The 21,578-nt window shown below is 43.0% G+C and overlaps 1 protein-coding gene and 1 long non-coding RNA gene across 2 annotated transcripts; one reads left to right on the forward strand and one right to left on the reverse strand.

The window, feature by feature from the left end:
• Positions 1–313: 313 nt before the first annotated feature.
• On the reverse strand, positions 314–21,179 carry LOC117754409. Its single transcript, XR_004612414.1, has 3 exons — positions 21,090–21,179; positions 4,371–4,440; positions 314–1,072 (listed from the first exon to the last, which is right to left on the reverse strand). It is a non-coding gene; the product is annotated as an uncharacterized LOC117754409 (long non-coding RNA).
• On the forward strand, positions 5,659–15,673 carry tmtc4 (transmembrane O-mannosyltransferase targeting cadherins 4). The gene is made up of 18 exons (XM_034573209.1): positions 5,659–6,142; positions 6,272–6,462; positions 6,571–6,686; positions 7,073–7,289; positions 9,020–9,107; positions 9,305–9,405; positions 9,665–9,757; positions 9,958–10,119; positions 11,322–11,524; positions 11,844–12,018; positions 12,431–12,562; positions 12,674–12,753; positions 12,843–12,950; positions 13,069–13,210; positions 13,346–13,460; positions 14,857–14,969; positions 15,135–15,204; positions 15,398–15,673. Exons 2-18 carry the CDS (start codon positions 6,301–6,303, stop codon positions 15,544–15,546), a joined length of 2,226 nt encoding a protein of 741 aa, XP_034429100.1. The 5' UTR covers positions 5,659–6,142; positions 6,272–6,300; the 3' UTR covers positions 15,547–15,673.
• Positions 21,180–21,578: the final 399 nt, after the last annotated feature.

A 21,578-nucleotide genomic window follows, 5' to 3' on the forward strand; every position in this document is an offset into this window, starting at 1 on the left:
CCCTCAGAGATATACTTTTCCTAAATACGCATGATTTTTTTTCCATATATCCACAAATGATTCCCTGGAAAATTGGTAAAATGTACAAAAAAACCCTGCAAAGTTAAAGAAAGACAAAAAGACATCCTCAACCTGCCCATTTGTTTGGATCCATCCTACAATGTTAAGGGGGCTTTCTTGGCCCACATCCCATCCATCCACCTCGTTCCATGGACACCCGTTCAGTAGGAGTCAAACAAACTAAACGGACAAAAAAGAATGAATGTTGTAACTCTCAGGAATTATAAAAGCTGTCAGTTTCCAATTTCAAGGTCGAAACATTGCATTAAACATTAACCATGTGGGATCTTGCAGTATTCAGTGTGTGCGCTACCTCTCCTTTAATCCCTACGAACAGATTCTGCATGTGAATATGCAGAATCTGTTGGCGAGGGGGCGCAATTTGAGGAGCCCTCTAGTTTCTGTTTCTAGTCTGACCAGGCTTCGGTGTCAGCATCTAGTTAATTACAGCAACAGATTTTTGCAGTAGGTTTCTCCAAATCCAAATAACCGAATGCACGCTTTACCAGCTCCTGCGAGATTCAATTCAGCTAGAAGTATTTTTTTTTTTTTTAAATCCTTCGGAGGGCTTGTTATATAAGCTAAATGAATTTCCACTGTCTGAGAGAACATGCTGCATTTTTCCGAGCTGCTGAACAGAAGGAAATGAGAGAGCAGGCTGAAAAGAAGCTGAGCACCCTCAGCTGGGAAATGAACACTCTGGGATACAGAGAAACGGTTCATTATGATGGTTTCTTTGTGTAATGTCAGTTCTGTGGCATCCGTGTGGGACTTTACTGTGATGCTGCTCATGCCCGTGCGGATTTTATTTGCTGCACATGTACCGAAAGTGAGTGACAAAAAAGGGAGCAAATTAGCAGTTCTTACATGCAGGTTGGCGGGGGGAGCTTTAGAAGAGCCTTGAACATCAGCAGCTCCTGATGAAGACCTTTGGAAGTGCAGGAAACGGCGTTTGATTTTCACATGAAGTCCCGAGGCTCAGCTCAATTGTGTAAAGATTTGGATTTAGCACCTTTGAGGGGAGAATTTCAAAAGGAGACGGTTCAGCTCCGGCACATCAATAGTCGCTTACAAGAACTTTAGAGGAGATGAAACGCGTGTAACAATACAATACTGTCTTTAAGGAGAAGTTTGGTGGAAGTGTGATAATAAGAAACTTTTGATCAGAAAAGGTGAGGCTTACAGCTCGCAGCCAAATAACAAGGGAAGAGCGCCTTTTAAAGAGGTTCGGATGGGGCGTGTGACAAGTGATGAGTCAGTACTTGGTTTAAAGTCAATTATATCTCGCTCACCCTTGTTGTAGATGTCTGTTCCACCTCTGGCACCCAGACAAAAATAGGAATGTTTTCCAAGAACAGTGACTTTAATGGGGCAAATTTGTACAAAAGGAAAGGTTCTTGATTCTCAAAGCAACCAAGGCTGTAGGAAGCACAATAAGAAGTAGCTTTCAGCACAATGGAATTAGGTAAAGAAGTTATTTGTGATGGTGTGACCATGACTGACGGACTAGGTTTGACCTTGTGCTTTGTCTAGATAACCAGAGAAAGAGCTCGTGAGGAGTCTTTATGCTACATGGCCCAAATATGACCCTCACCATGTTCCAAGCCCAGACTCGTGCACATAGACTCTGGTGTAGCAGTCCACATTAACCCCTCGCCAAACTATCACGTGTGGAACAGGGGTCACCGGGTCCGGAAAGTGAAGCCAATGGCAAGTGCCTGAAACCTGTATTCTCTCAAATTACCAGCAGAGGGCAACTCCAGGGGTTTAAAAAAAGAAGTCTGTTTCTGTAGAAGTCCATAATTCTACTTCTCACTTGATTTATAACGTCAGTAAACATTTTCACACAAAGTTTATGGTCTTAATCTCTAGTTTCAAGACTTCTGAAATACAGCATGATGTCCATTTTGTAAATGATGGTCCCATTTAGAGCCAAATAGACGAGAAAGCACTGCATGCATTGGGGAGTGGATACCACGTGATTGACAGCTTGTACCGTCCAATGGGTGCAGGTCGCAGATGTAGACATAGTATGTCGACAGATGCGGACACACAGTCAGGCTCCACCCCCAACCCTCCAAATATGGTTACTTCTGGTCTCAAAAAACCAAGATGGCGCTGGACAGAAGGCCAACACGAGGCTTCAAAACAGCAGCTCACAAACCGATGGCTGATGTCACACACACCGCACCAGAGAAACATCATCATGTATCACAGATATAATCTATGCAAGAGATTTCATGTCCTCATCTCGAAAATGACCAATGCAAATCAAAATGTAATCACGTGGTTTTCAGTTTATTCCTGCCCCCTCCATGTGGGATTCAGATTAAATCAAGAACTTTAAACAAAATGATTGTGAACTCTTCATGAACCATCAGAATCAAATTTTTAGACTTGATTACTTTTGGAATGGACATTTTATAGGTAAACCAATATTACAACCACTTCAACAAAACTGCATGTTTTCAAAATAATATTCTGCCAACCCCACTTCCTTTTGTATCTGGCTGCCATGCTGGGGTTGTGTAAATTCATCCTCTGCTCACCACTGATTGCGAGACTCTGTTCAATAACCAGGCAGGCAATTTTTAAACAAAGCATTTTCATTTTCTGAAACTAATACATATTTGATGATTGAGATGTAAATGGTGTAAACTCAAATTACCCCAGGACATCATCATTATTGAAATTACTTCCCTTTTTTTTATTAAAAAAGTTTCAGCTCCAGCACATCTATTTTTACCAGATAAATAATCAGTAAAAAAGATAAGAAACATGTCACGCGGTTCGTGTTTTACAAATTTTACTTGGTCTACCATTAGCAAACATTTTCCTTCATAAACAAAACATTGGAGAATATGGTTTTACCTCGCCCACCGTGATCAGAGAAAAGAAAACTGTGCCAGCTGTGATTAACAGCTAATGTTGAAAAGCACACGCAGGCTGCGTCACTCATCTCGGGACATCGTGTGATGCTCCACCATTTCTTCACTTTCACGCCGTTTGACCCTGACCTTTCCTATCTGCTGTGATTCTATCTGCACACAATCAATGCCTGTCCCCTTCTGCATGATCACGAACAACAGTGGACCCATCCTGACAGGGTCTCCACTGGCGGCCCCCTGTCTCCCTGCATCTCGGTCGGTAGATCTTCCAATGAGGACCATCCTCCCTCATTATCTGCTCCACCCTGCCCGGCCCACTGGAAGTGATGCTAATAACATGAATTCCAATTGACTGACATGGGTGAGGAACCAGGAGATGAAATCCATACTTCATGCATTTTGCATGTGGTGGTAATTAGACGATTTTGGGGGGGGGGGGGGGCTAAATGCTTCTGCAGAACTAACCTTGTTCCTGCAGAGATGGTAAAAATTCTGATAAAAGCTTGTGAAATCTAAGACAGAAGTAAAAGATGAATAAATAAACAATTATGGGAGTGTACCGGTGCCAATGGTAAAATGAGCTCTGTTTCTGAGTGCATCCTTCAAAACTTGAAGCTTCACCAAATGAGTTGCAGCCAGAAAAAGTGTGTTCGACTCTTCAGATACCAGAGGATGATGTTTTGAAGCACGGCCTTAATTATGGGTGCTTTCTTAAAGAATAAGTGTCTGCTTCTCTAACCAACCTTGAGACCCATTTTAAAGGTCTGAGAATGTGCCCTTGACAATTGTCCCCCCCTCCGGGCCCCTGGCTCTGGCCATTAGGAAGATTCCTCGTCTTCTCTAAGCAATGACAGGTGAAATGGAGCACAAAATCCCAGAGCCTGCCATGGGCCTCTCCACAACATCAGCACCTCTAATTCTTACAGACACTTGTCGTTCCATTAACACTTACTTCCGCTAAACATATCTTACGACTGACAACAGATGAGCCTCGTTTGAAATGACAGCTGTACGATCTATGACGGAGAAGCAGAGGGGCAAGAAAAAAGTACATGAACCCTTTGAAATGATCTGGTCCTCTGCATGAAATGTTCATTAATTGTGATCTGATCTTCATCTAGTCACATATATTGACGGACACAATGTGTTTAACTAAGCTAATAACAATAATTTGTTAAATTGTAATTGTGCATGTTTCAATTTAAATAATCCTGCAAACCTTTACCTAAATCAAACCTAAACTTGGATCATTCATCCTCACAGACCTGCTTCAGTTCAGCCATGTTCTTAGGATGGAGAAAACAAGAGCAGCAGACGCTTTTTCGTGCAAAACTGCTGCTATCACCTGCTGAATATGTGTGTGCAGGCACATGTGTGGTTGGATGTAGACAAGCCTCCTTGGCACTGTTTTTCACCAGTTACTGATCTGATGGTTCATCTGCTCTGCAACGGGGGAAACGAGGAAGGACGATCAATAACTGGATTATAACTTCTTCTCAGAGGCAGAAGCAGCAGAGGTAGGTAAATAAAGAGAAAAACAGAGAGAGACAATGGTAACGAAAGAAATCAATTCTAGAGGAATAACTATTCAACCTTCACAAAAACACAGGGAAAGAAAAATGTCACAGTAGAGAAAAGACAAAATAAACAGAACATTTTCTCAGCAGACATGTTGAGTAGAAAAATACAAATGTATTTTTACAAATAACTCGTATGGCTCAATGTAAACTAATTTAGCCAAGTCGTTTCAGGTCATTTAGTCTGAAACTGAAGCAGCTAAAAACTAATTGGACAACTTTATTAATTGCAGCGGTGTGTAAGCTAATATTAACATTAGAAAGACAGCAGAGTGGATAACTCCACCAAGACCAAATATCCTGCACATGATTGTCTAGTTGTTATTGTGGAAATTTGATAAACCAAATGATTTATATTTCATAAAACACAGATTAGGAAAGGGGAAAAAATTCCTTGATCTGATTCTTAACCTTCACCTGCATCAAAATGTAAGAGGTTCTTTCCAGGCTCAGGCGCCATCCCTCCACCAAGTCTGGTGGAAATCGGTTCTGTTGTTTCTTTTGTGTGTAAGCCTTCAAATAAACCAACACACAAGCCAATAAACACACAAGAGTAAAAACATAACCTCCTCTGAGGAGGTAAATACATTTACATACAGAAGGTGAAAATAAAAATTCGATTTTACAATTTTATAGAAACAGAATCCAAATTCAAGTAGCATCCTCAGCAAAAACCTTTCAGAAACTTTCCATCTTCACCAGAATATGATGCTTCAAGATCAACTGTAAATGATGGAGCACCAGAAAGTGAAGAATGTTGGGATGAGGAGTGTATGCATTCAGCTAAATAGATTCAAATTTATGTTATATTTTAACAATATTAATAAATTATTAGAGCATTTTAGTCTGAATCATTTGTGTTTCTGTGCTTTTGGTCTGTCTGCTTCTTTTATTTGTATATATTTTTTGTAATCTTTATTTCTAACAAACATGATTATAACAACATCAATATACAACAATTAAAAAAGATAATAAATTAAAAACACTTTATACTTCAAAGATGGGGTCGGTAATAATACAAAATGAATATACACAATATTTATATTAAAATATTCCAGCTGTGGTTGTTAAGGCTCTGCGTTCACCACCGACGTCACTCCCAATACTCAGCGTCTATTGGCTGAAAACGAACACATGGCGGTGACGCTCACCAGGAAGTGCCGCAGCCCAAGCGTGTGTATTTGTTTACAGAGTTTCCGTCCGCGCCTCGTTCGAAGCTCTTCTCGCGAACGAAACACGTCACACTTTACGTCAAATTACCTCAAATACATTCCGCGTGTCACCGACACACATCCTCCCGTGTGCCCGTCACGTTTGCGCCGCTTGACAATGGAGCCATCAGCCGCTAACGAGACATGCTAACGCCAGGCTACATTAGCTTGCTAACTTGCAGCGCCCTCTTCACGTTACGCCGTCATGTAATCGTGAGTGACAGCGTCGTTGTTTCACCTCAAGGTTACAAAGCGCAAAGCTGATCACCGAGTTGGTTCTGCCGCTACTGTGTTAGCCTCATTCAGCGAGTTAGGGTTAGCCGGTTAGCCAGCTGGAGGAGAAGCAGCCATGGGAGATCATCATAAAACAGGATGACCTCTCAGAACATGTCTCTGAAAACTCAAGGTAGGAATCCACCCGGTCAATAAACCATGTGTGTATTATTAAGAAGGACGTATAGTGTTGTATCTGTGGCGGCTAACACTGTTTTATTTACATTTCTGTCTGCACTTGTTCCTCCACCTGCTCACGCAGAATAATGACCAAAGAAGACCCGGTGCATCATGGGATTGTCTGACGTCTATTGGGATCACCACATACCCCTGCCAAAGCTCGCTCCGGCCCCGGCCAAGGTCACCGTCGCCCTGCTGGCCCTCCTGTGCTTCATCAACAGCTATGACGGGGAGTTCGTGTTTGACGACTCCGAAGCGATCGTCAACAACAAGGTGATTCGTGTGATCGATTAACCAACGCAGAACGACAGCTCCGCTTCATGACACTGCACACAGAGAGAGGCACAGTCCACAGGTGTGATTTTTGCGTTTCTGTTCCAGGACTTGAAACCAACGACACCCTTGAACAACATCTGGAGCAATGACTTCTGGGGAAGTAACCTGAGCAGCAACTCGAGTCACAAATCCTACCGACCTCTCACTGTCCTGACTTTTAGGTAAGAATTTCCATTTACTGTACGAACGCACACCCTCAATTCAATTTTACTTATACAGCGCCAAAATACATCATCTCAAATCACTTTACATTGTTATACATTATTATAGGGAAACCCATCAGTTCCCACCATGAGCAAGCGCTTGGTGACCAGACTCAATAAGGGTGGCCATCTGCCTCGACTGGTTGGGATGAGCAGACGTAATTGGGGGGGGAGACGAGGGGGTTGATAAGAAAGAGAGACTAGGAACAATTGTGTAACCTTCATATTTAAGCTCTGTCAGACAGACACTCTCACTACAGTGTTAAATGGATGTAGCCATAATAACAGCACATCTGTCCTCTCTCACTGATTTCTCTCATCTTCCCCCCCTCTTTATTTCGCAGGCTGAACTACCTCTTGGCGGGAGGCCTGCACCCTGTCGGCTTCCACGTCCTTAACATTGTCCTCCATGCCGCCATATCCGCCCTCATGATTGATGTGTTTGCGATACTGATTGGTGGACTGGCCTATGATGAGAAAGATCGGCTGATGAACCACGCTCCTAAGACGTCTCTGCTCGCTGCCCTCTTCTTTGCTGCACATCCAGTCCACACAGAAAGTGTAAGCAGAGTTTAAAGTCAAGTTCAAAGTTGTTGTTTTTTTCTTTGTTTTTTTTTTCTGACAAATACAGCAGAATTCTAACATGTTTTAGTCCAACTAACATCAGTTTGACAGGATTCACGATATGTGAATAAACAGAACAGTGGACTGAAAGGCTTACATTGAACACAATAACTATTTGGAGAGGTTCACCTTGACAGGTACAGTTATTTTGTTAGTTTGTAAGTACAAACCACCAAATCCAGCAGAAAGAAAGAATAACCTTCTTTTTAGTCATCGTACACAAATCACCGGCCACATCTGGACATTTTTTATAGTAAATGCTAAAAACCTTGGGTAAAAAGCTCAGCATGACTGCAGTGAGTGTGACCTTGCTGAAAAAAGTCCCACATATCTGCGGGTAATAAGTATAGTGGAAGATAATTTTTTTCCCCCTATATTATCTGACACGTTCCCTTGTCTCAGAGTTGCACATAGACAGAGTGGGGGACGTACCTTTTACATGTGACTTAATACAGACTACGACATTAAAACAGTTTGTACTTTTACTGCATGTTCACACTGATTGATACAACACAGCAGAAGCGTATGTCTCTTAACTGTTAAAACAATTGTGGACATGAAAGCAGAATTTCTAGGTGAAATCTACACTCATTTGACTGCACTTGTCATTAAAGTAATGCTCTCTACACGATATTTGTGTGAGATACACATTTAAAGAATTGTTTGGTGAATGCATTTCAATTTGAAATTGTGACTTTGGCCAGTTGACGACAGATCATCCGAAACGATGGAGAAAAACTAACTTTCTTTCATTTTCCGTCTAACTTTTGTTGTGCAACAGCTTTTAAAAAATATTTATGTAATCAATATTTACAATGTGTATGAGACATGATAGAATATCACGTATGTAGTTCAGCTCTTTGTTCCCTTGCAGCCTTACTCACCCGTTGTATCAGATTCGGTCAGCTTCTGCTCTTTGTTCTTGGAATGAGTTGGCCACAGTTGCCATTGTTGCCCATTTGCACATGGTACTGTTTGTGATTTTAGGCTATGAATAAACTTTTTTTTTTACAACACGGAGTCCCTAAAGCAGTGCGTCATGGCATCTTGACACACCAGTCCAGAGGTTTTAATACTAAACATGCAGTGGTTCCTTGCCAAGAACAAAAGCCCCGTCTCAGCTGGGCGTGCATAGCCATGGTACGCACGGTAGCCCGGCCTCACTATTAGCCTTGTTGGGTTGCTTATTGACCTGCCAGCATTAGTGTGTTTGCTGTAAAGCCTGGCTGGAAGGCAGCCTTTCCCCCTCTCCGTTGTCTTTAATCATGCAGGGCAAGGACTGGGTGAGACCTGGGGGGTGGGAGGCAGGCAGACTGTTGGGTTAGGTCGGCTGTATGTATCAAAGAAGGCAACCCCAGGATGCCAGCTATACTGTACTCACACACTCTATATAGCACACACACCAACAGGCCATGCTGGTAATGATTCTTCCTACCTCTTTTAATAAGCCGTTCCATGATAAATCCATTTGTAACTGGATACAGTATGCAAAATAAAAGATGATGTGCAGGATGTGATACAAAATATAATAATCTATGAAAGGATGCACATGTTAATGCTTTTTCTGAATTGTGTTTCGCAGTTTAACCTTTTTCTGCCACTTTGTCTCGGCCTCATCTTTAATTCTGTCGCTCTTTTTCTCTCTCTTCCCTCTCCATCCTGATAAGGTGGCAGGTATAGTGGGTCGAGCAGATCTTTTATGTGCTCTGTTCTTCCAGCTTTCTTTCCTCACCTACTGCAAAGCCTTCAACAGAGGTAGGTATCCAACTATTCATCTTTATGTACTGCAAGACAATACCCTACAAATGACTGTCCACATACCTGCTGTTAGAAACAGAAAAGTGCCGGCATTTAACCCTTTGCTGCTTCTTGTTTTTTTTCAATGCATATCTTTGAACACCTTTTATTTTAAGCTTTAACTGTCCAACTTTCTCCGGGCTTTGTGCTCTCAGGGAGTGACAGAGATGACAGGTTTTCTGTCCGGTGGGTTGTGGCCAGCCTCTTGCTGTGTGCTGCAGCAATGCTCTGTAAAGAACAAGGCATCACAGTGTTGGTATGAACTCTTTTTCTAAAGCAGGTTAACGATTTATCCGTCAGTAACAATCTTTAAAAGCAACCTCATCAGTGATCCATGAGAAATACTCTTGTGTTGAACATCTAATGAAGACATGTGAATTGATTTTTATTTCATTTAATTGGTTACATGGAGTCTCAGTTTTTTCACATGTATGATAAGAGCTAAAGATCCAGTTAGTTGCTGACCTATATACATTTTAAATGCCATTTCTCCTCCTCTATGTATTTTCCTTCAGGGTGTGAATGCAGCCTTTGATGTCCTCCTGATCTGTAATGTTAATGTGTATGAACTCAGCCAGAGGCTACTCCTGAGGAAGAATCCACTCGATGTGAGTTGCAGTTTATAAACCCACCCCCTCCTCCCTTTCTGTCATAAATTATGCACGCCCTTGTATGATTAATGTCACATCACATCCTCTATATGGTTAATGAAAAGCTATATGGATGTGTGTATGTTGGGATCACGAAACAGTGCTCGAAAGTAGCTAAAAAGCACATATTTCTATTTGTCACTATCTTTTTCTGGCAGGTAAGTGACACGTTACGAACCGGGCTGCTTACCCGACTGGCTCTCATGGGTCTGGGAGGACTCCTGATGCTCTATGCACGCTGGAGGATCATGGGAACAGGACCACCAGCATTCACTGAAGTAGACAACCCGGCCTCTTTTGCAGAAAATATATTTCTTAGAGTAAGTAAGATTTATTCATTATCTCAGCCAAGTCCGTTTATTTGTTTGTTTGTTTGATGTTAAGCAAGATTACACATAAAAGCTGGATGGATTTTCACGAAACCTTGTGGAAGGATATGGTGTGTTTCGGGGGAAGAACCACTTACTTTAACATTGCTGGATTGGGCATTTCTTTTTAAAATCAGGCACATTTAGAAGGCTGGTATGTGTGAGTGTATAATTCGGTGCAGCTTGATTGAATTTAAGGGGACTGTTGGGCCTTGTCGGAATCATGCGCTCTACTGAGTGCCATTCTAGTTTAATCAGAGTTTATTTAATCACTCACTACAGGAAAACTGAAGCATGCTTTTATTGCCACCACTACTACTACAGCTGATTCAGAACTCAGCAGCCTGAGTGCTGACCGGGACCAGAACACAAACGGAACACATTACAGTCAGTTCTGTATTGATTTGAAGATTATTTGACTAGTTCTTAAAGCTCTTCCTGGTCTTGCACCAGTGTACATGTCTCATAGTAAGTTAACTGTTCCAAAGTGCAGGACTAAAACCTTTTGGTGATGCAGCTTTTAGCTTTTTATGATCCAAGCTGCAGGAACAGTCTGACCCGAGAGCAGCTGCAAGTGTTGAAATCTTGAAATGCAAGCTTACTAACCTGTCTCCTCAGCCTTGCCTTTGATCAAGTATGCTTTATGGACATTACATCATTTTATTCACCAATTTATTGCATCTATGTTGTACATGTTATGTTTTTATCCCCATTTATTGACTTTTTGACTCTTAATTTGTTTTTTTTATAATTTTGAGCTTTTTGCTTTAATAATGATTAGCTTTTAAAATCTATTTTAGGGTGTTTTATTGTTGGCTTGTTTATTTGTTTTGTATTATCTTTTGGCTCATCTGTGATTTGTCAGGTACTTTGAACTGCACTAACCTGTATGAAAGGTGCTCTACAAATAGACTTTGATTAATGAAGTTATGCAACATTAAATCCTGAAATCATCTTTATTTACCTGAATCAGTCAGACTTTATGTTGCAATCTGTTATTCTATAATGCTGTTTTGTATGTTTTTAAGTGTAATTAATCATCATTTTTTAACACAGTGATTGATCTTGATTCTGAATTTGAAATTATGTAACTCCGTCTTCTTCTTCCTCCTCTCCTCCATCCCGCACCCGTCCTGTTCCTCTTTGATTGGCAGATAGTGAACTATAATTACTACTACTCTCTGAATGCCTGGCTGCTGCTGTGTCCCTGGTGGCTGTGTTTTGATTGGTCCATGGGCTGTGTGCCCCTCATTAAGGCAGCCACTGATTGGAGGATGGTGTGGCTACTGCTGCTCTGGTGCGTCCTGATAGGCTTGATAAGCCAAGCCTTATGCTCGCAGGACAGCCAGAGAAGGAGGTAAGCAAGCACAGCCATCTCACACCCGCTGTAGATGAGAGGAAGTACATGTTGGCCTCTCTAGACTTTACACTTGATTATGAAAATGGTATCAGATCCACTGCAGTGTGACCACAGCACCATGTCTCCATTGCTGTGCGAGGAGTCTAAAATGCTCTGCTGGTTTAGTGTGTGTGTGGTTCATGAGGAAAGTTTCCTGAGTGTATGGTGGTTTTTGGGTGGTTTAGTGAGTTTGATAAGCCTAAATTTCCTTGTATAGCGTCAGACTTTTTTGAGTGTCATGTATCTGTATATGATCCTTTCCTGTTCTCCTCTCCAGGACACTGACCTTGGGTCTGGTGCTGCTCGTAGTCCCTTTCCTGCCAGCCTGCAACATTTTTTTCCGGGTGGGCTTCGTCGTCGCCGAGAGAGTGCTCTACCTGTCTTCGGCCGGCTACTGCCTGCTGCTGGCCTACTCCGTGGGACACTGCTGCTGTCGCTGGAGCAAATACAGGGTAGGGCTCAATTGTGCCAAAAAAAAGATCACACCAAAATAAAAGCTCCTGCACGGTGCTCATGAACACTGATGAGCAGTTTCCAGGAAAAGATGCAACCTTTGTGTTTCACAGCCAACGGGTCACAATGTGCTGGTTTTAAACGCTTTTTATTTAACCACCTGTTAATATGACTGTGACGCTTCAGTGGCTCGGTGAGGCGGAGTAGGGACAGACATGAGATGACTAATGACTCACCTATAAAGGGATGAACACAGCAGGTGGTGTCCACGTGTTACATGGGTACATTTTTGCAGGCTGTTAACTCTGAGTCACCGAGAATTCATTTTTGAGCTGAAGGGTTATAATGACTTACAGTCGGTGGTTGTTAAATGTCTTCCGTTTCTTTTCTTTTTTTTCTTCCATGTTACAGAAGCTGCTGTGTGTGTCGGTGCTTGTGCTGTTGTCAGTGTATGTAGCTCGCTGCGCTCTCCGCAGTCACCAGTGGCGGTCGGAGCAAAGCCTCTTCACCAGTGCCCTTTCTGTCTGTCCCCTCAATGCCAAGGTAAAAAAAAAATCAATGCTCTGCCTTGTTGTACACACGTGTTAAATAAATTACAACCAAACATGTAAAGTCCCACTCAGATGTCTTGTATGTTTATGGCTGATTCCTCAGGTCCATTACAATGTTGGTAAGAACTTGGCTGACAGAGGAAATGCAACGGCCGCTATTGGATATTACAGAGAGGCCGTCAGGTGCGTCCCCTCACAAACGTCAGTAGTCCAGTCAACTGCAAACACGTCAGTAAGTTGACTTCATGCTGCATGTTTCCTGTGACTTTCAGGCTTCATCCCACATACGTCCACGCCATGAACAACCTGGGGAATATCCTGAAGGAGAGGAATGAACTGATCGAGGCAGAGCAGCTTCTATCTAAAGCCGTTTCTATTCAGTACGTCGTCCAACACCAATGAACATCATAATACACACATGATAGTTTTCATTTCACTGGTGCCTGTAAAAAAAAAAAAAGCTCCTATTGATGGAACTGTATGTTTTTATCTGTGCAGGTCTGACTTTGCTGCTGCTTGGATGAATTTGGGAATAGTTCAGAACAGCCTACAGAAATTTGAGGAAGCAGAGCACAGCTACAAGAACGCCATTCGCTTCCGGAAAAAATACCCAGACTGCTACTATAACCTGGGACGCTTGGTGAGACTCCAGGGTGTAGAACAAAATTGACGATGGAAAAAAACGACTGTATTGTGGTAGATTAGTTTTTTTGCTAGACACAGAAATACTTTTGTAGAGCGGTTATCCTTTATTTTTTCTCTCCTTTCATGATAGTATGCTGACCAGAACAGACATGTGGATGCCCTGAACGCATGGAGGAATGCAACCGTACTCAAACCTGACCACAGCCTGGCGTGGAACAACATGGTCATTCTGCTGGACAACACTGGTAGCAAAAATAAATCCACACACAAATATGATACAGAATATTAAGTACTAGTGTGTGTATATATATATATATATATATATATATATATGTGTGTGTATATATATATATATATATATATATATATATATTTTTGGTAAATAAAATAGTTATAATAATAATCACACCTCAAGATTGTAACCTGCTATCCTATCCCTAAAATGATTACAGAATAAACAACTAATTGGATGTTTTTTACTCAATAAATGTCTGTAACAATAATAATGATAATAATTTTGTCCCATTTTCTGAAATTATCAGATGTTTATTATACACTTTATTTTCTTACTATAAAGGACTCTGGGTCCTTGGTGAATGTTGTTTCAGCATGAACAGCCAAGAAACACGGCGTTGTTATTTTAGAAAAGCAGGAAATCTAAATGGCCAACAAGATTAGACCGGAAGAGCAGGAATCAGCAATGCTTGAAATTTATGTATTAAAGCTTTGTGTTGTGAGTTTTGAAGGCACTCTTCCCTGCCGTGTGGAGAATGCTCTGATTTCCAAACGCTCGAGCCGTTTTGTCAGAAGCCGCTCCCGTGGGGGCGGAGTCTCCCAGGAGGGCACTGGAACTGTCCAATCAGGGCCCAGTATGCTCCTGATCAAACGTGGGCAAGCACAGCCAGAACAGCGCCCCCTCAGAGTCCCCCCACAGCATTTGTTCCCCAAATCTGACAGAAATAATTCTACCCCTCTCCCCAGCTCCCCAACAAAAAGAGTGAAAAGAAGAACAATAGGTGTCATTTTCAAAAAGCAAGGAAATGGGAATATTCTTTTCTCTTTGGTGTTCACCCCCCCTCTTTTGTTTTGATCATTACACAAACAAAAGGCAGAATCAGTGTCGATTCAGGCAGATGCACTCAGACACAGTCACACATGTAGCCGTGTGTTGGCAAGCTGTGTCTGAAGGGCACAGGCCATGACTCAGGACATGACCGTCATTGTCTCTCTCTCTCTCTCTCTCTCTCTCTCTCTCTCTCGCTCTCTCGCTCTCTCCCTCGCTCTCTCTTTCTCCATTTCTGGCCAGACATCAGACGTGTCTGTGACAGAGATCAATAACTCAGTGGGCCTTGTGTTCAACCTTAATTAGGAGACTAAACCGCTCCTCCATGTGCGGAGAAGGAAAAACTCTGCTCTCGACACTGCTGACAAATACAGCAAACAGTCAGGTTCCCAGTATACCAGCTTTTATTACTAATGTATCACTGGGTTTTAACTGCATTTAAATGCTAACACACACTTTTAGTAGCATAAAATATTCCGTAGATTTCACTCAAATACATGCATGTGTCCGGCTGTATGCGTGTTGTGAAGGAATATGTGATATCTTATCGTTGTTGTCTGTTTCTTCTGTCTTTTAAGGTAACCTTGCTCAAGCAGAGTTGATCGGCCGAGAGGCTCTGAAGCTCCTCCCCAACGACCACACGATCATGTTTTCATTGGCTAACGTCCTGGGGAAATTACAGAAATACAAGGTCAGTCAGCTGAGTATAAACTTTCAACACAGAATATGATTTTTTTTGTGTGCATGTTGATAAATCATCCTCCATGTCTGCTTCAAGTACAGAAGTGACACATTTCTCTCACTCGTACAGCAAATTCAGTGTTTTAAATTTAGTTTGGTGTTTCTTTTTCCTCAGGAGTCCGAGGGCTTCTTCCTTCAAGCTCTTCGGATCAACCCAAATGCTGCTGGTTGCCATGGCAATTTAGGTAAGGCTACTGCAGCTTTGGTTGTATCACATGTTTTACACAGCTGATGAAAGATTCAAAGTGCTCAGAAGCTGAATGAATAACCGTGCATTTGCTCATGCATGCAGGCCTACATTGAACGCACCAAATGAAAAGAATCTATTAGAATTTTAGTGGCTTCTCAGCTTGAAGAACCTTTCTGATTTTTCCTCAGCGGTGCTGTATCATCGCTGGGGAAAGCTGGAGCTGGCAAAGAAACACTATGAGCTGTCTCTACAGCTGGACCCCGAGGCTCCTGGGACCAGAGACAACTACAACATGCTGCGACGTAAACTGGACCAACTTAAACGCAGCACACCCTGAAGGAACCTTCTGGGATCCATGCCCCCGCTGTAAAACTAGATTTTTTCCATTGTTTCACTCGGTATGATTTTTAACTGACAAATTCTGACTTTGTACCATTTGGAAATAAAAACCATGATCTGTTCACGAGGCTCTAGTTTTGTTCTTTGGAAAAAAAGAAATAACTCATCCGCTGCTTAAAGGGAAAAGTACAACACAGTATTATTATATTCACGTTGAAGCATTAAAATTCTGAGATTTTAAGAGTAAAGGAAATGTTTGTTAGTGGTCAACTGTATATTGTTGGTTCCATCTGTGTGAGATATATATTATATGAAGAGGTTTCATAGTTTTACAATGAAATCTGTTCAAAATTTTGCATCCAATAGTAGTGAAAACCGACTGAAAACATGGCTTTTCCAAACTTGCTTTTTTCTTAGAAAATAATAACTTTATTCTTGTAATATTTAAAGTTTAATTCTTAAAATAGATTTTTTTTTCCTAATACTCTCTCGTAGAAAACAGTAAAGTTGCACACTTGCTATTTGTCTTTTTGCAGAGTATAAACTCTGAGCTGCGTTGTTTGGTGGCTGGTTTTCGGCCAATTTGAAGGACATGTGGAACTGATCCTCTGTGAACCCTGAGCTTTTTTCATCTCCGACCCTGTGTTGTGTCAGCTGGACAGAGCACCATGCATGTGTGGATCCAGAGAATCTGTTGTAAAATTTATTTGGGTTGGCCGTCTGTCAGAAGTCCCAAATGTTCTTTTTACCCGAAAGCTGCTCTAGTTTGGAACAAGAACGTTAGTCTGCACCGTCGACTATAGTCAGAAACGCACAGCACACTGACATCAGCTGGTAAGTATTGACCACTGGTGGGCTGATCTGGTTATCGTGTTTGTTTTTTAATAACCATCTTTTTGTCTTGACACTGAGGTTCAAAAGCCCCTTTGCCTCCCCTCTCCCCCCGTAGCCTCTGTAGTTAATGGGAGAAAGGTGTTTGTGCTGCGAAGCTGTTCTGAAGTGTCCAAGAGGAGACGCGGGGTCAGCTGAGACAGGAAACCCGCGGCCGGTGCTGTATGAAAACAGCTCTATAGCACAGAGCCTTCAAAGGGAGACGGGGATGATCTCCCCGGGGACCGAGCACGCACGCACACAGTCGCACACAGGCCCGCTCCTCTTGAAGAACGCAGCCGAGGGAGAAGGCGACCCCGGTGTGAAACATCAGTCAACAAGTGTGCACCCGGGGTCAGAGGTCGTTGCACTTCTATTTTTTCACCTGCTTCCTACAGCTTGCAGGAAACTTTTGAAGCTCTGGCGGGTTGGTATGGCTTTGCTTTATGGGCCGCTCAGTTTGTTTACACATACAGTACAATACACCAGTTGATGCTTTGATGCCTGGAAGATGTTACTGATATGCACATGGTGGGGGTGGGGGGGGGGGGGGGTTGCACGCAGCGCACACAGCCTTCGACGTCCTCTGCGTCTGACCTCCTTAAATATCCAGCTAATATCACATGATGAAATTTCCTTGTTACTCGGCTCGTTGTATTTTTTTTTTTCGCTCCTTTGATGTAAAGACTGTGGTGGAAATATCTGAAAGGAAAACAAACACACATCACACTGAAAGTATTGTTTAGTGGAAGATTAAACCTGTTTCAACAAGATCAATGTAAAGGTCAGTGCGGTGAAAGGGCTTCATGCTATGGGGCGAATGCAGACAGAATAAGATCAAAGGGGTTTTCGTAGTGACATTCAAGACTGAAAGCTTTTGCTTCATATTATTTTTTCGTCATGCGGCGTAACACGCAGCGCTGCAGACGTCGGGTTGGCTCCAGTACCATCAGCTATTCGCTCTATGTACTTATGGATCCTGTCTTTACTTACTGTGTGTGATCCCTTTATTCGGTGCCTGCAGCTGACTGTCTGGCTGCACAGCTGTGCTGGCACATCAGTGGGGGAGTCCACTTTTATCATAATCATTCTTTGAGTACCTTTCATTATCATAAAATATGTGAGTATTAAAGGGATGGATTCACCGGCCCTGCCAACATCTTCATTATCCATTCTGACTGACAAAAACCTGCTGTCCCAGGGAGTGACATTAATAAAAGATGGGATACTCCCGCCTTGTGAAGTCCTTCCCTTGTTCTCCGGGTTTTTCGGCGTGCACCTTTTACCTGCTCGGATGCTCCATCACAACGATAATGAAATCAGCTCCCAGGTGGGGTCCTTCATTCTGTTCTATTAATCACACTGATGAGTTTTGATCAGCGTAATCAATGGCTTCAGAAGATTCATGTCGGATTGTTCTCGGCCAAAGCCGCTCACAAATCTGTAATACCAAATTCAACAAGGCATTTTGTTTTGATTGCCACAGAACTTGTTATGCGGGGGGGGGGGAAACATTGTCATCCTTTTGTTGCGGCGGAATATTCAATAGAAGAACAAGAAGCAGGGGAGCACTAATTTGAACCCAATGAGGGTGTTTTGGAACAGCAGGTGTGCTATTTTGCATCTGATAAGCACCAACCCCCCCCCCCCCCACACACACACACACACACACACACACCCAACAAAATAAAGACACACAGGGATTTTTCAAAAATGAAATGAAGTGGCGGTGGTGGTCACGCCGAATTTGAGTGACTGCAGAGCTCGCAGGAGATGGGTCTTTTGATTATTTTAGATGTATAGTCAAGGAAAGTCGGAAAATTAAAAAGGTGAAGAGTAGTTTTATGTTATTTTGTGGGATTTTGGAGAACGACACGAAGCGGGCCGGGTGGCATCAAGCGCACACACACACACACACACACACACACACACACACACACACACACACGCACAAACTGTGGCTGGACAGAGTTCTCATCAATGTGACAGGATATGATCAAGGGCCGTCCTGTGATGTGTCTGCTGGGCCTGCGTCGGGGCCCTCGCTGCCCCCCCCCACCACAACAATCCTAATGGGCTCTGATGGGCACCTCCATCTTGGCTGTCTAATTGATGTAAATACTGCACATTTGAACCCACTGTCCTTCCCACCATCCCGGCCGGCCCCTCCCTCTGTTTCTTATAACAGTAGGGTCAGAGGTTAGGCTGACTGAGTGATCATTAGAATGGCAGTCCTTATTAGAGGAGCAGCTTGTCTGACACCCCATCCGCATCCCGGAGAGGGACCCACCCTGTCCGCTTCATCTAGATCATATTACATGACACGACCTCCGAACAGATACTACCAGTGCACCGCAGCACTGTAGGCCACTAGGGCACGGTGGCATTTTCGGAAGGGGTCCCCCCGCCTGTCACAGCGCTTCTCTGACACCACTCTGTCCGTCTGGCTCGGATGCACTCTGTCATTTTAAGGAGGGCTACTGTCAGTGGGTGTTGGGACCGCCGCGTCTACATGCCCTGGCATTTTCAGTCGTATTCTCCGCAAGGGAGCATCCAGCCACCCTCTCTCGTCGAGTCCGTGATGTTGCAGCCAATGATTAATAGTTCGAGATGGGCTATAAAATGTCCAGTGTGGCCAGATGCTAGCCAGGGCTTTGCTGAACTGATATAATGGAGCTCGTCTGCCAATTTGGCTCCTTTACAAAGGCTGGAAGTTCCCCAAGATTGATTCTGTTTCCATGTAGCGGTGCCCTGGGGGCTGAATGTTGAGGATGCACTCTTGTGAAAAATGTTGTGGTGTGTTATCTTCAGCTGAGAACAGCACTGTGAGTGATCATGGGCATAACAAATATACTCAGTGACATTTTGCGTGCAACAGTGAAAGATTTAAGCCGATTTATGATCATTTTATCGTTTCTTAAGTCAAGGAAAGGCTCTCTGGGAAATGTGGTGGTGGTGGGGGGGGGCTCTGGGATCATTTGCAGCAGGAGCCCTCTGAGGCTGTTTTGCAAAACAAAACGAAGCAGCTAGACCCTTATTGAAAATATAGTGCAGTGAGACGGAAATTTATTAACTGGCACCAGTTAATGTGTGCATTATTCATTTCTGGTGAGCATGAAAAATGATCTAAAGAGGTTTGAAATTGCAGACGCGCAGGCTGACTGCACAGTGGCTGGGCTCGCTGGTTCGTTTCATCCTCTCGCGGGGGTGTTTTGGGGCGGAGAGGTGGTGGAGGGCTGGAGGGACGGAGGGATGGAGGACGGAGGAGGGGAGGAGTGCAAGGCCCCCTTTTCTGGACAGTAGGGCTTTCCAGTAACAGCTGTGCTTCTCTCACGAGGGGGCGGCAGCAGCACTGGGAGAGAGGCTGCTTGGGACAGATGGACCAGCCCGGCACCACCTCCCCTCTCACCTCCCACCACCGCTTCTCTTATTAAAAATACATCTCGACCACTATCAATGTGTATCTCTCACTGTATGTGCACTCATTTTGAGCACGAGATTTACAGTAACAGTGAGAGGGTTGGATTTGTTTCTGCACGTGCAGGTCTAGCACCACTTGGGAGTATTGTCTCTCCCTCTGCTCATCTTCCTCTCTCTTGTCCTCTTGATTTCTCTCACCCTCTCATCTCTCTTGACTTTCTTCTCCTTCTTCTCCGCTGCTACAGTAGGAGGTGTTGGGCAGTGGTCGGTGCCAGTGGCATATGGCTTTCCACTGTGCTAAACATTCATACAAAAGACAGGCCCATCAGTCATGGCTGTGGCCGGATGAGGGGAGAGAGCAGGCCTCTGATGAATGGTGTTTAGGACTTACCTGCTGTTAAAACATTACCTCCCCAACACCAGCTCCCCGAAGCACGCAAGGTATTAAGAAGCGTATAATATCATGAAATACGACCCTCGTGAGCACACATCATGTACGCCAGGTTATAGCAAATAATAAATATGCTTCTTAAACCCTGTGCACAGAACCCTGGGTCAGGCCTTCATAGACCAATTAATGCAGAGCATCTGCCGTATAGAGGGAGCATGCTAAAGAACTTCCGAGCCATTTCAAGCAGTTTAATAAAGGGGAGCTGCTTCCTGCCTGCTCCAATGGCTCTCACTGCTAGAGTAAGCATGGAATGGGTCTCCCCGATTAAACCAAATTAATCCATTCTTAAGGGATTCTTTTCCTGGTTCTATGGTGAAACCGGTGCGTCTTTGTTCTTCCTTGAGCCCCGGTGTTTTTTCTGCCAAATTTAACAGACGGCTCGGAGGGTAACAGGGGTCCAACCCAGTATCACCTTCTGGAGCAGAGCAACTAGCAGAGAAAGACAATCAGCCTGAACCCTGCTGTCTCCAGCACAAAGTGAAAAGACTCTAATTGGGCTTTTTACGCTGCATTTTCCTGCAGGATTGCTGGATCATGAAAAAGCAATTAAACCCCAGAGCCGCAGTTCATTCTCTCTTATTTCTATCCTTTCATTGGAAATAAATAAATTTGAAATCACTTATGTGAGACAAGATTTTTTTTTTGTTTTAGTTTTCCCTGTGAGAGAGAGCAGCTGTCGGCTTGAAGATGCTTTAACACATTTAGAGTGAAAACAGAATCACATTACAGGAAAATTAAGATTCTATGGTAAATTACTATTATTACTTGAAGGAGATCTTTAAAATGCCAGAAAGTCTTACCTTCAAAACTCAAACACAGATTGTGATGGGACTGTAGTTCTCATTGTTACAACTAGAGGCAGCGGTGCCCACAAAACCATGACCCCAGGACTGCAGGAAGCAGAGAAAAACCCACAAAACATTAAAGATATGTGACCTTAATAAAACGTTTTTATTTTAGGCTGCAACAGAAAAATATGTTTAAATAGGTTAAAGGTCAAAGATAATACAGTTAAACATGTGGCATGTTTTTTTTTTATCTTGTTCTTTTTTAAATACATCCTGTTTTTCTGAGTGCATGAATATAATTAATGTGTTTACCATGGTCCTACATTTTTGTTGAAAAAAACACCACAAATACATATTTACAAAAACAAATACTAATAATAAATTAGTGAATAGATTTTTCTTGCTCTATTTCAATTGTTAAAACCAGACACAAAAAAACCCCAAAGGGCTTTTGCATCACACAGAGAAATTAATATCTCATTTATTTGGGGTGAGTTTCTT

The sequence above is a fragment of the Hippoglossus hippoglossus genome, chromosome 21 (assembly GCF_009819705.1).
Source record: "Hippoglossus hippoglossus isolate fHipHip1 chromosome 21, fHipHip1.pri, whole genome shotgun sequence".
In the NCBI taxonomy this organism is placed as follows: Eukaryota; Metazoa; Chordata; class Actinopteri; order Pleuronectiformes; family Pleuronectidae; genus Hippoglossus; species Hippoglossus hippoglossus.

What these genes read in the sequence shown, in the direction of transcription:
- tmtc4 (XM_034573209.1), top strand. Translation starts at nt 6,301, where the DNA reads ATGGGATTGTCTGACGTCTATTGGGATCACCACATACCCCTGCCAAAG. An exon ending in TATTACAGAGAGGCCGTCAG is followed by an intron (nt 12,754 to 12,842) that starts GTGCGTCCCCTC and finishes TGTGACTTTCAG; the next exon opens with GCTTCATCCCACATACGTCC. An exon ending in ACTATAACCTGGGACGCTTG is followed by an intron (nt 13,211 to 13,345) that starts GTGAGACTCCAG and finishes CTTTCATGATAG; the next exon opens with TATGCTGACCAGAACAGACA.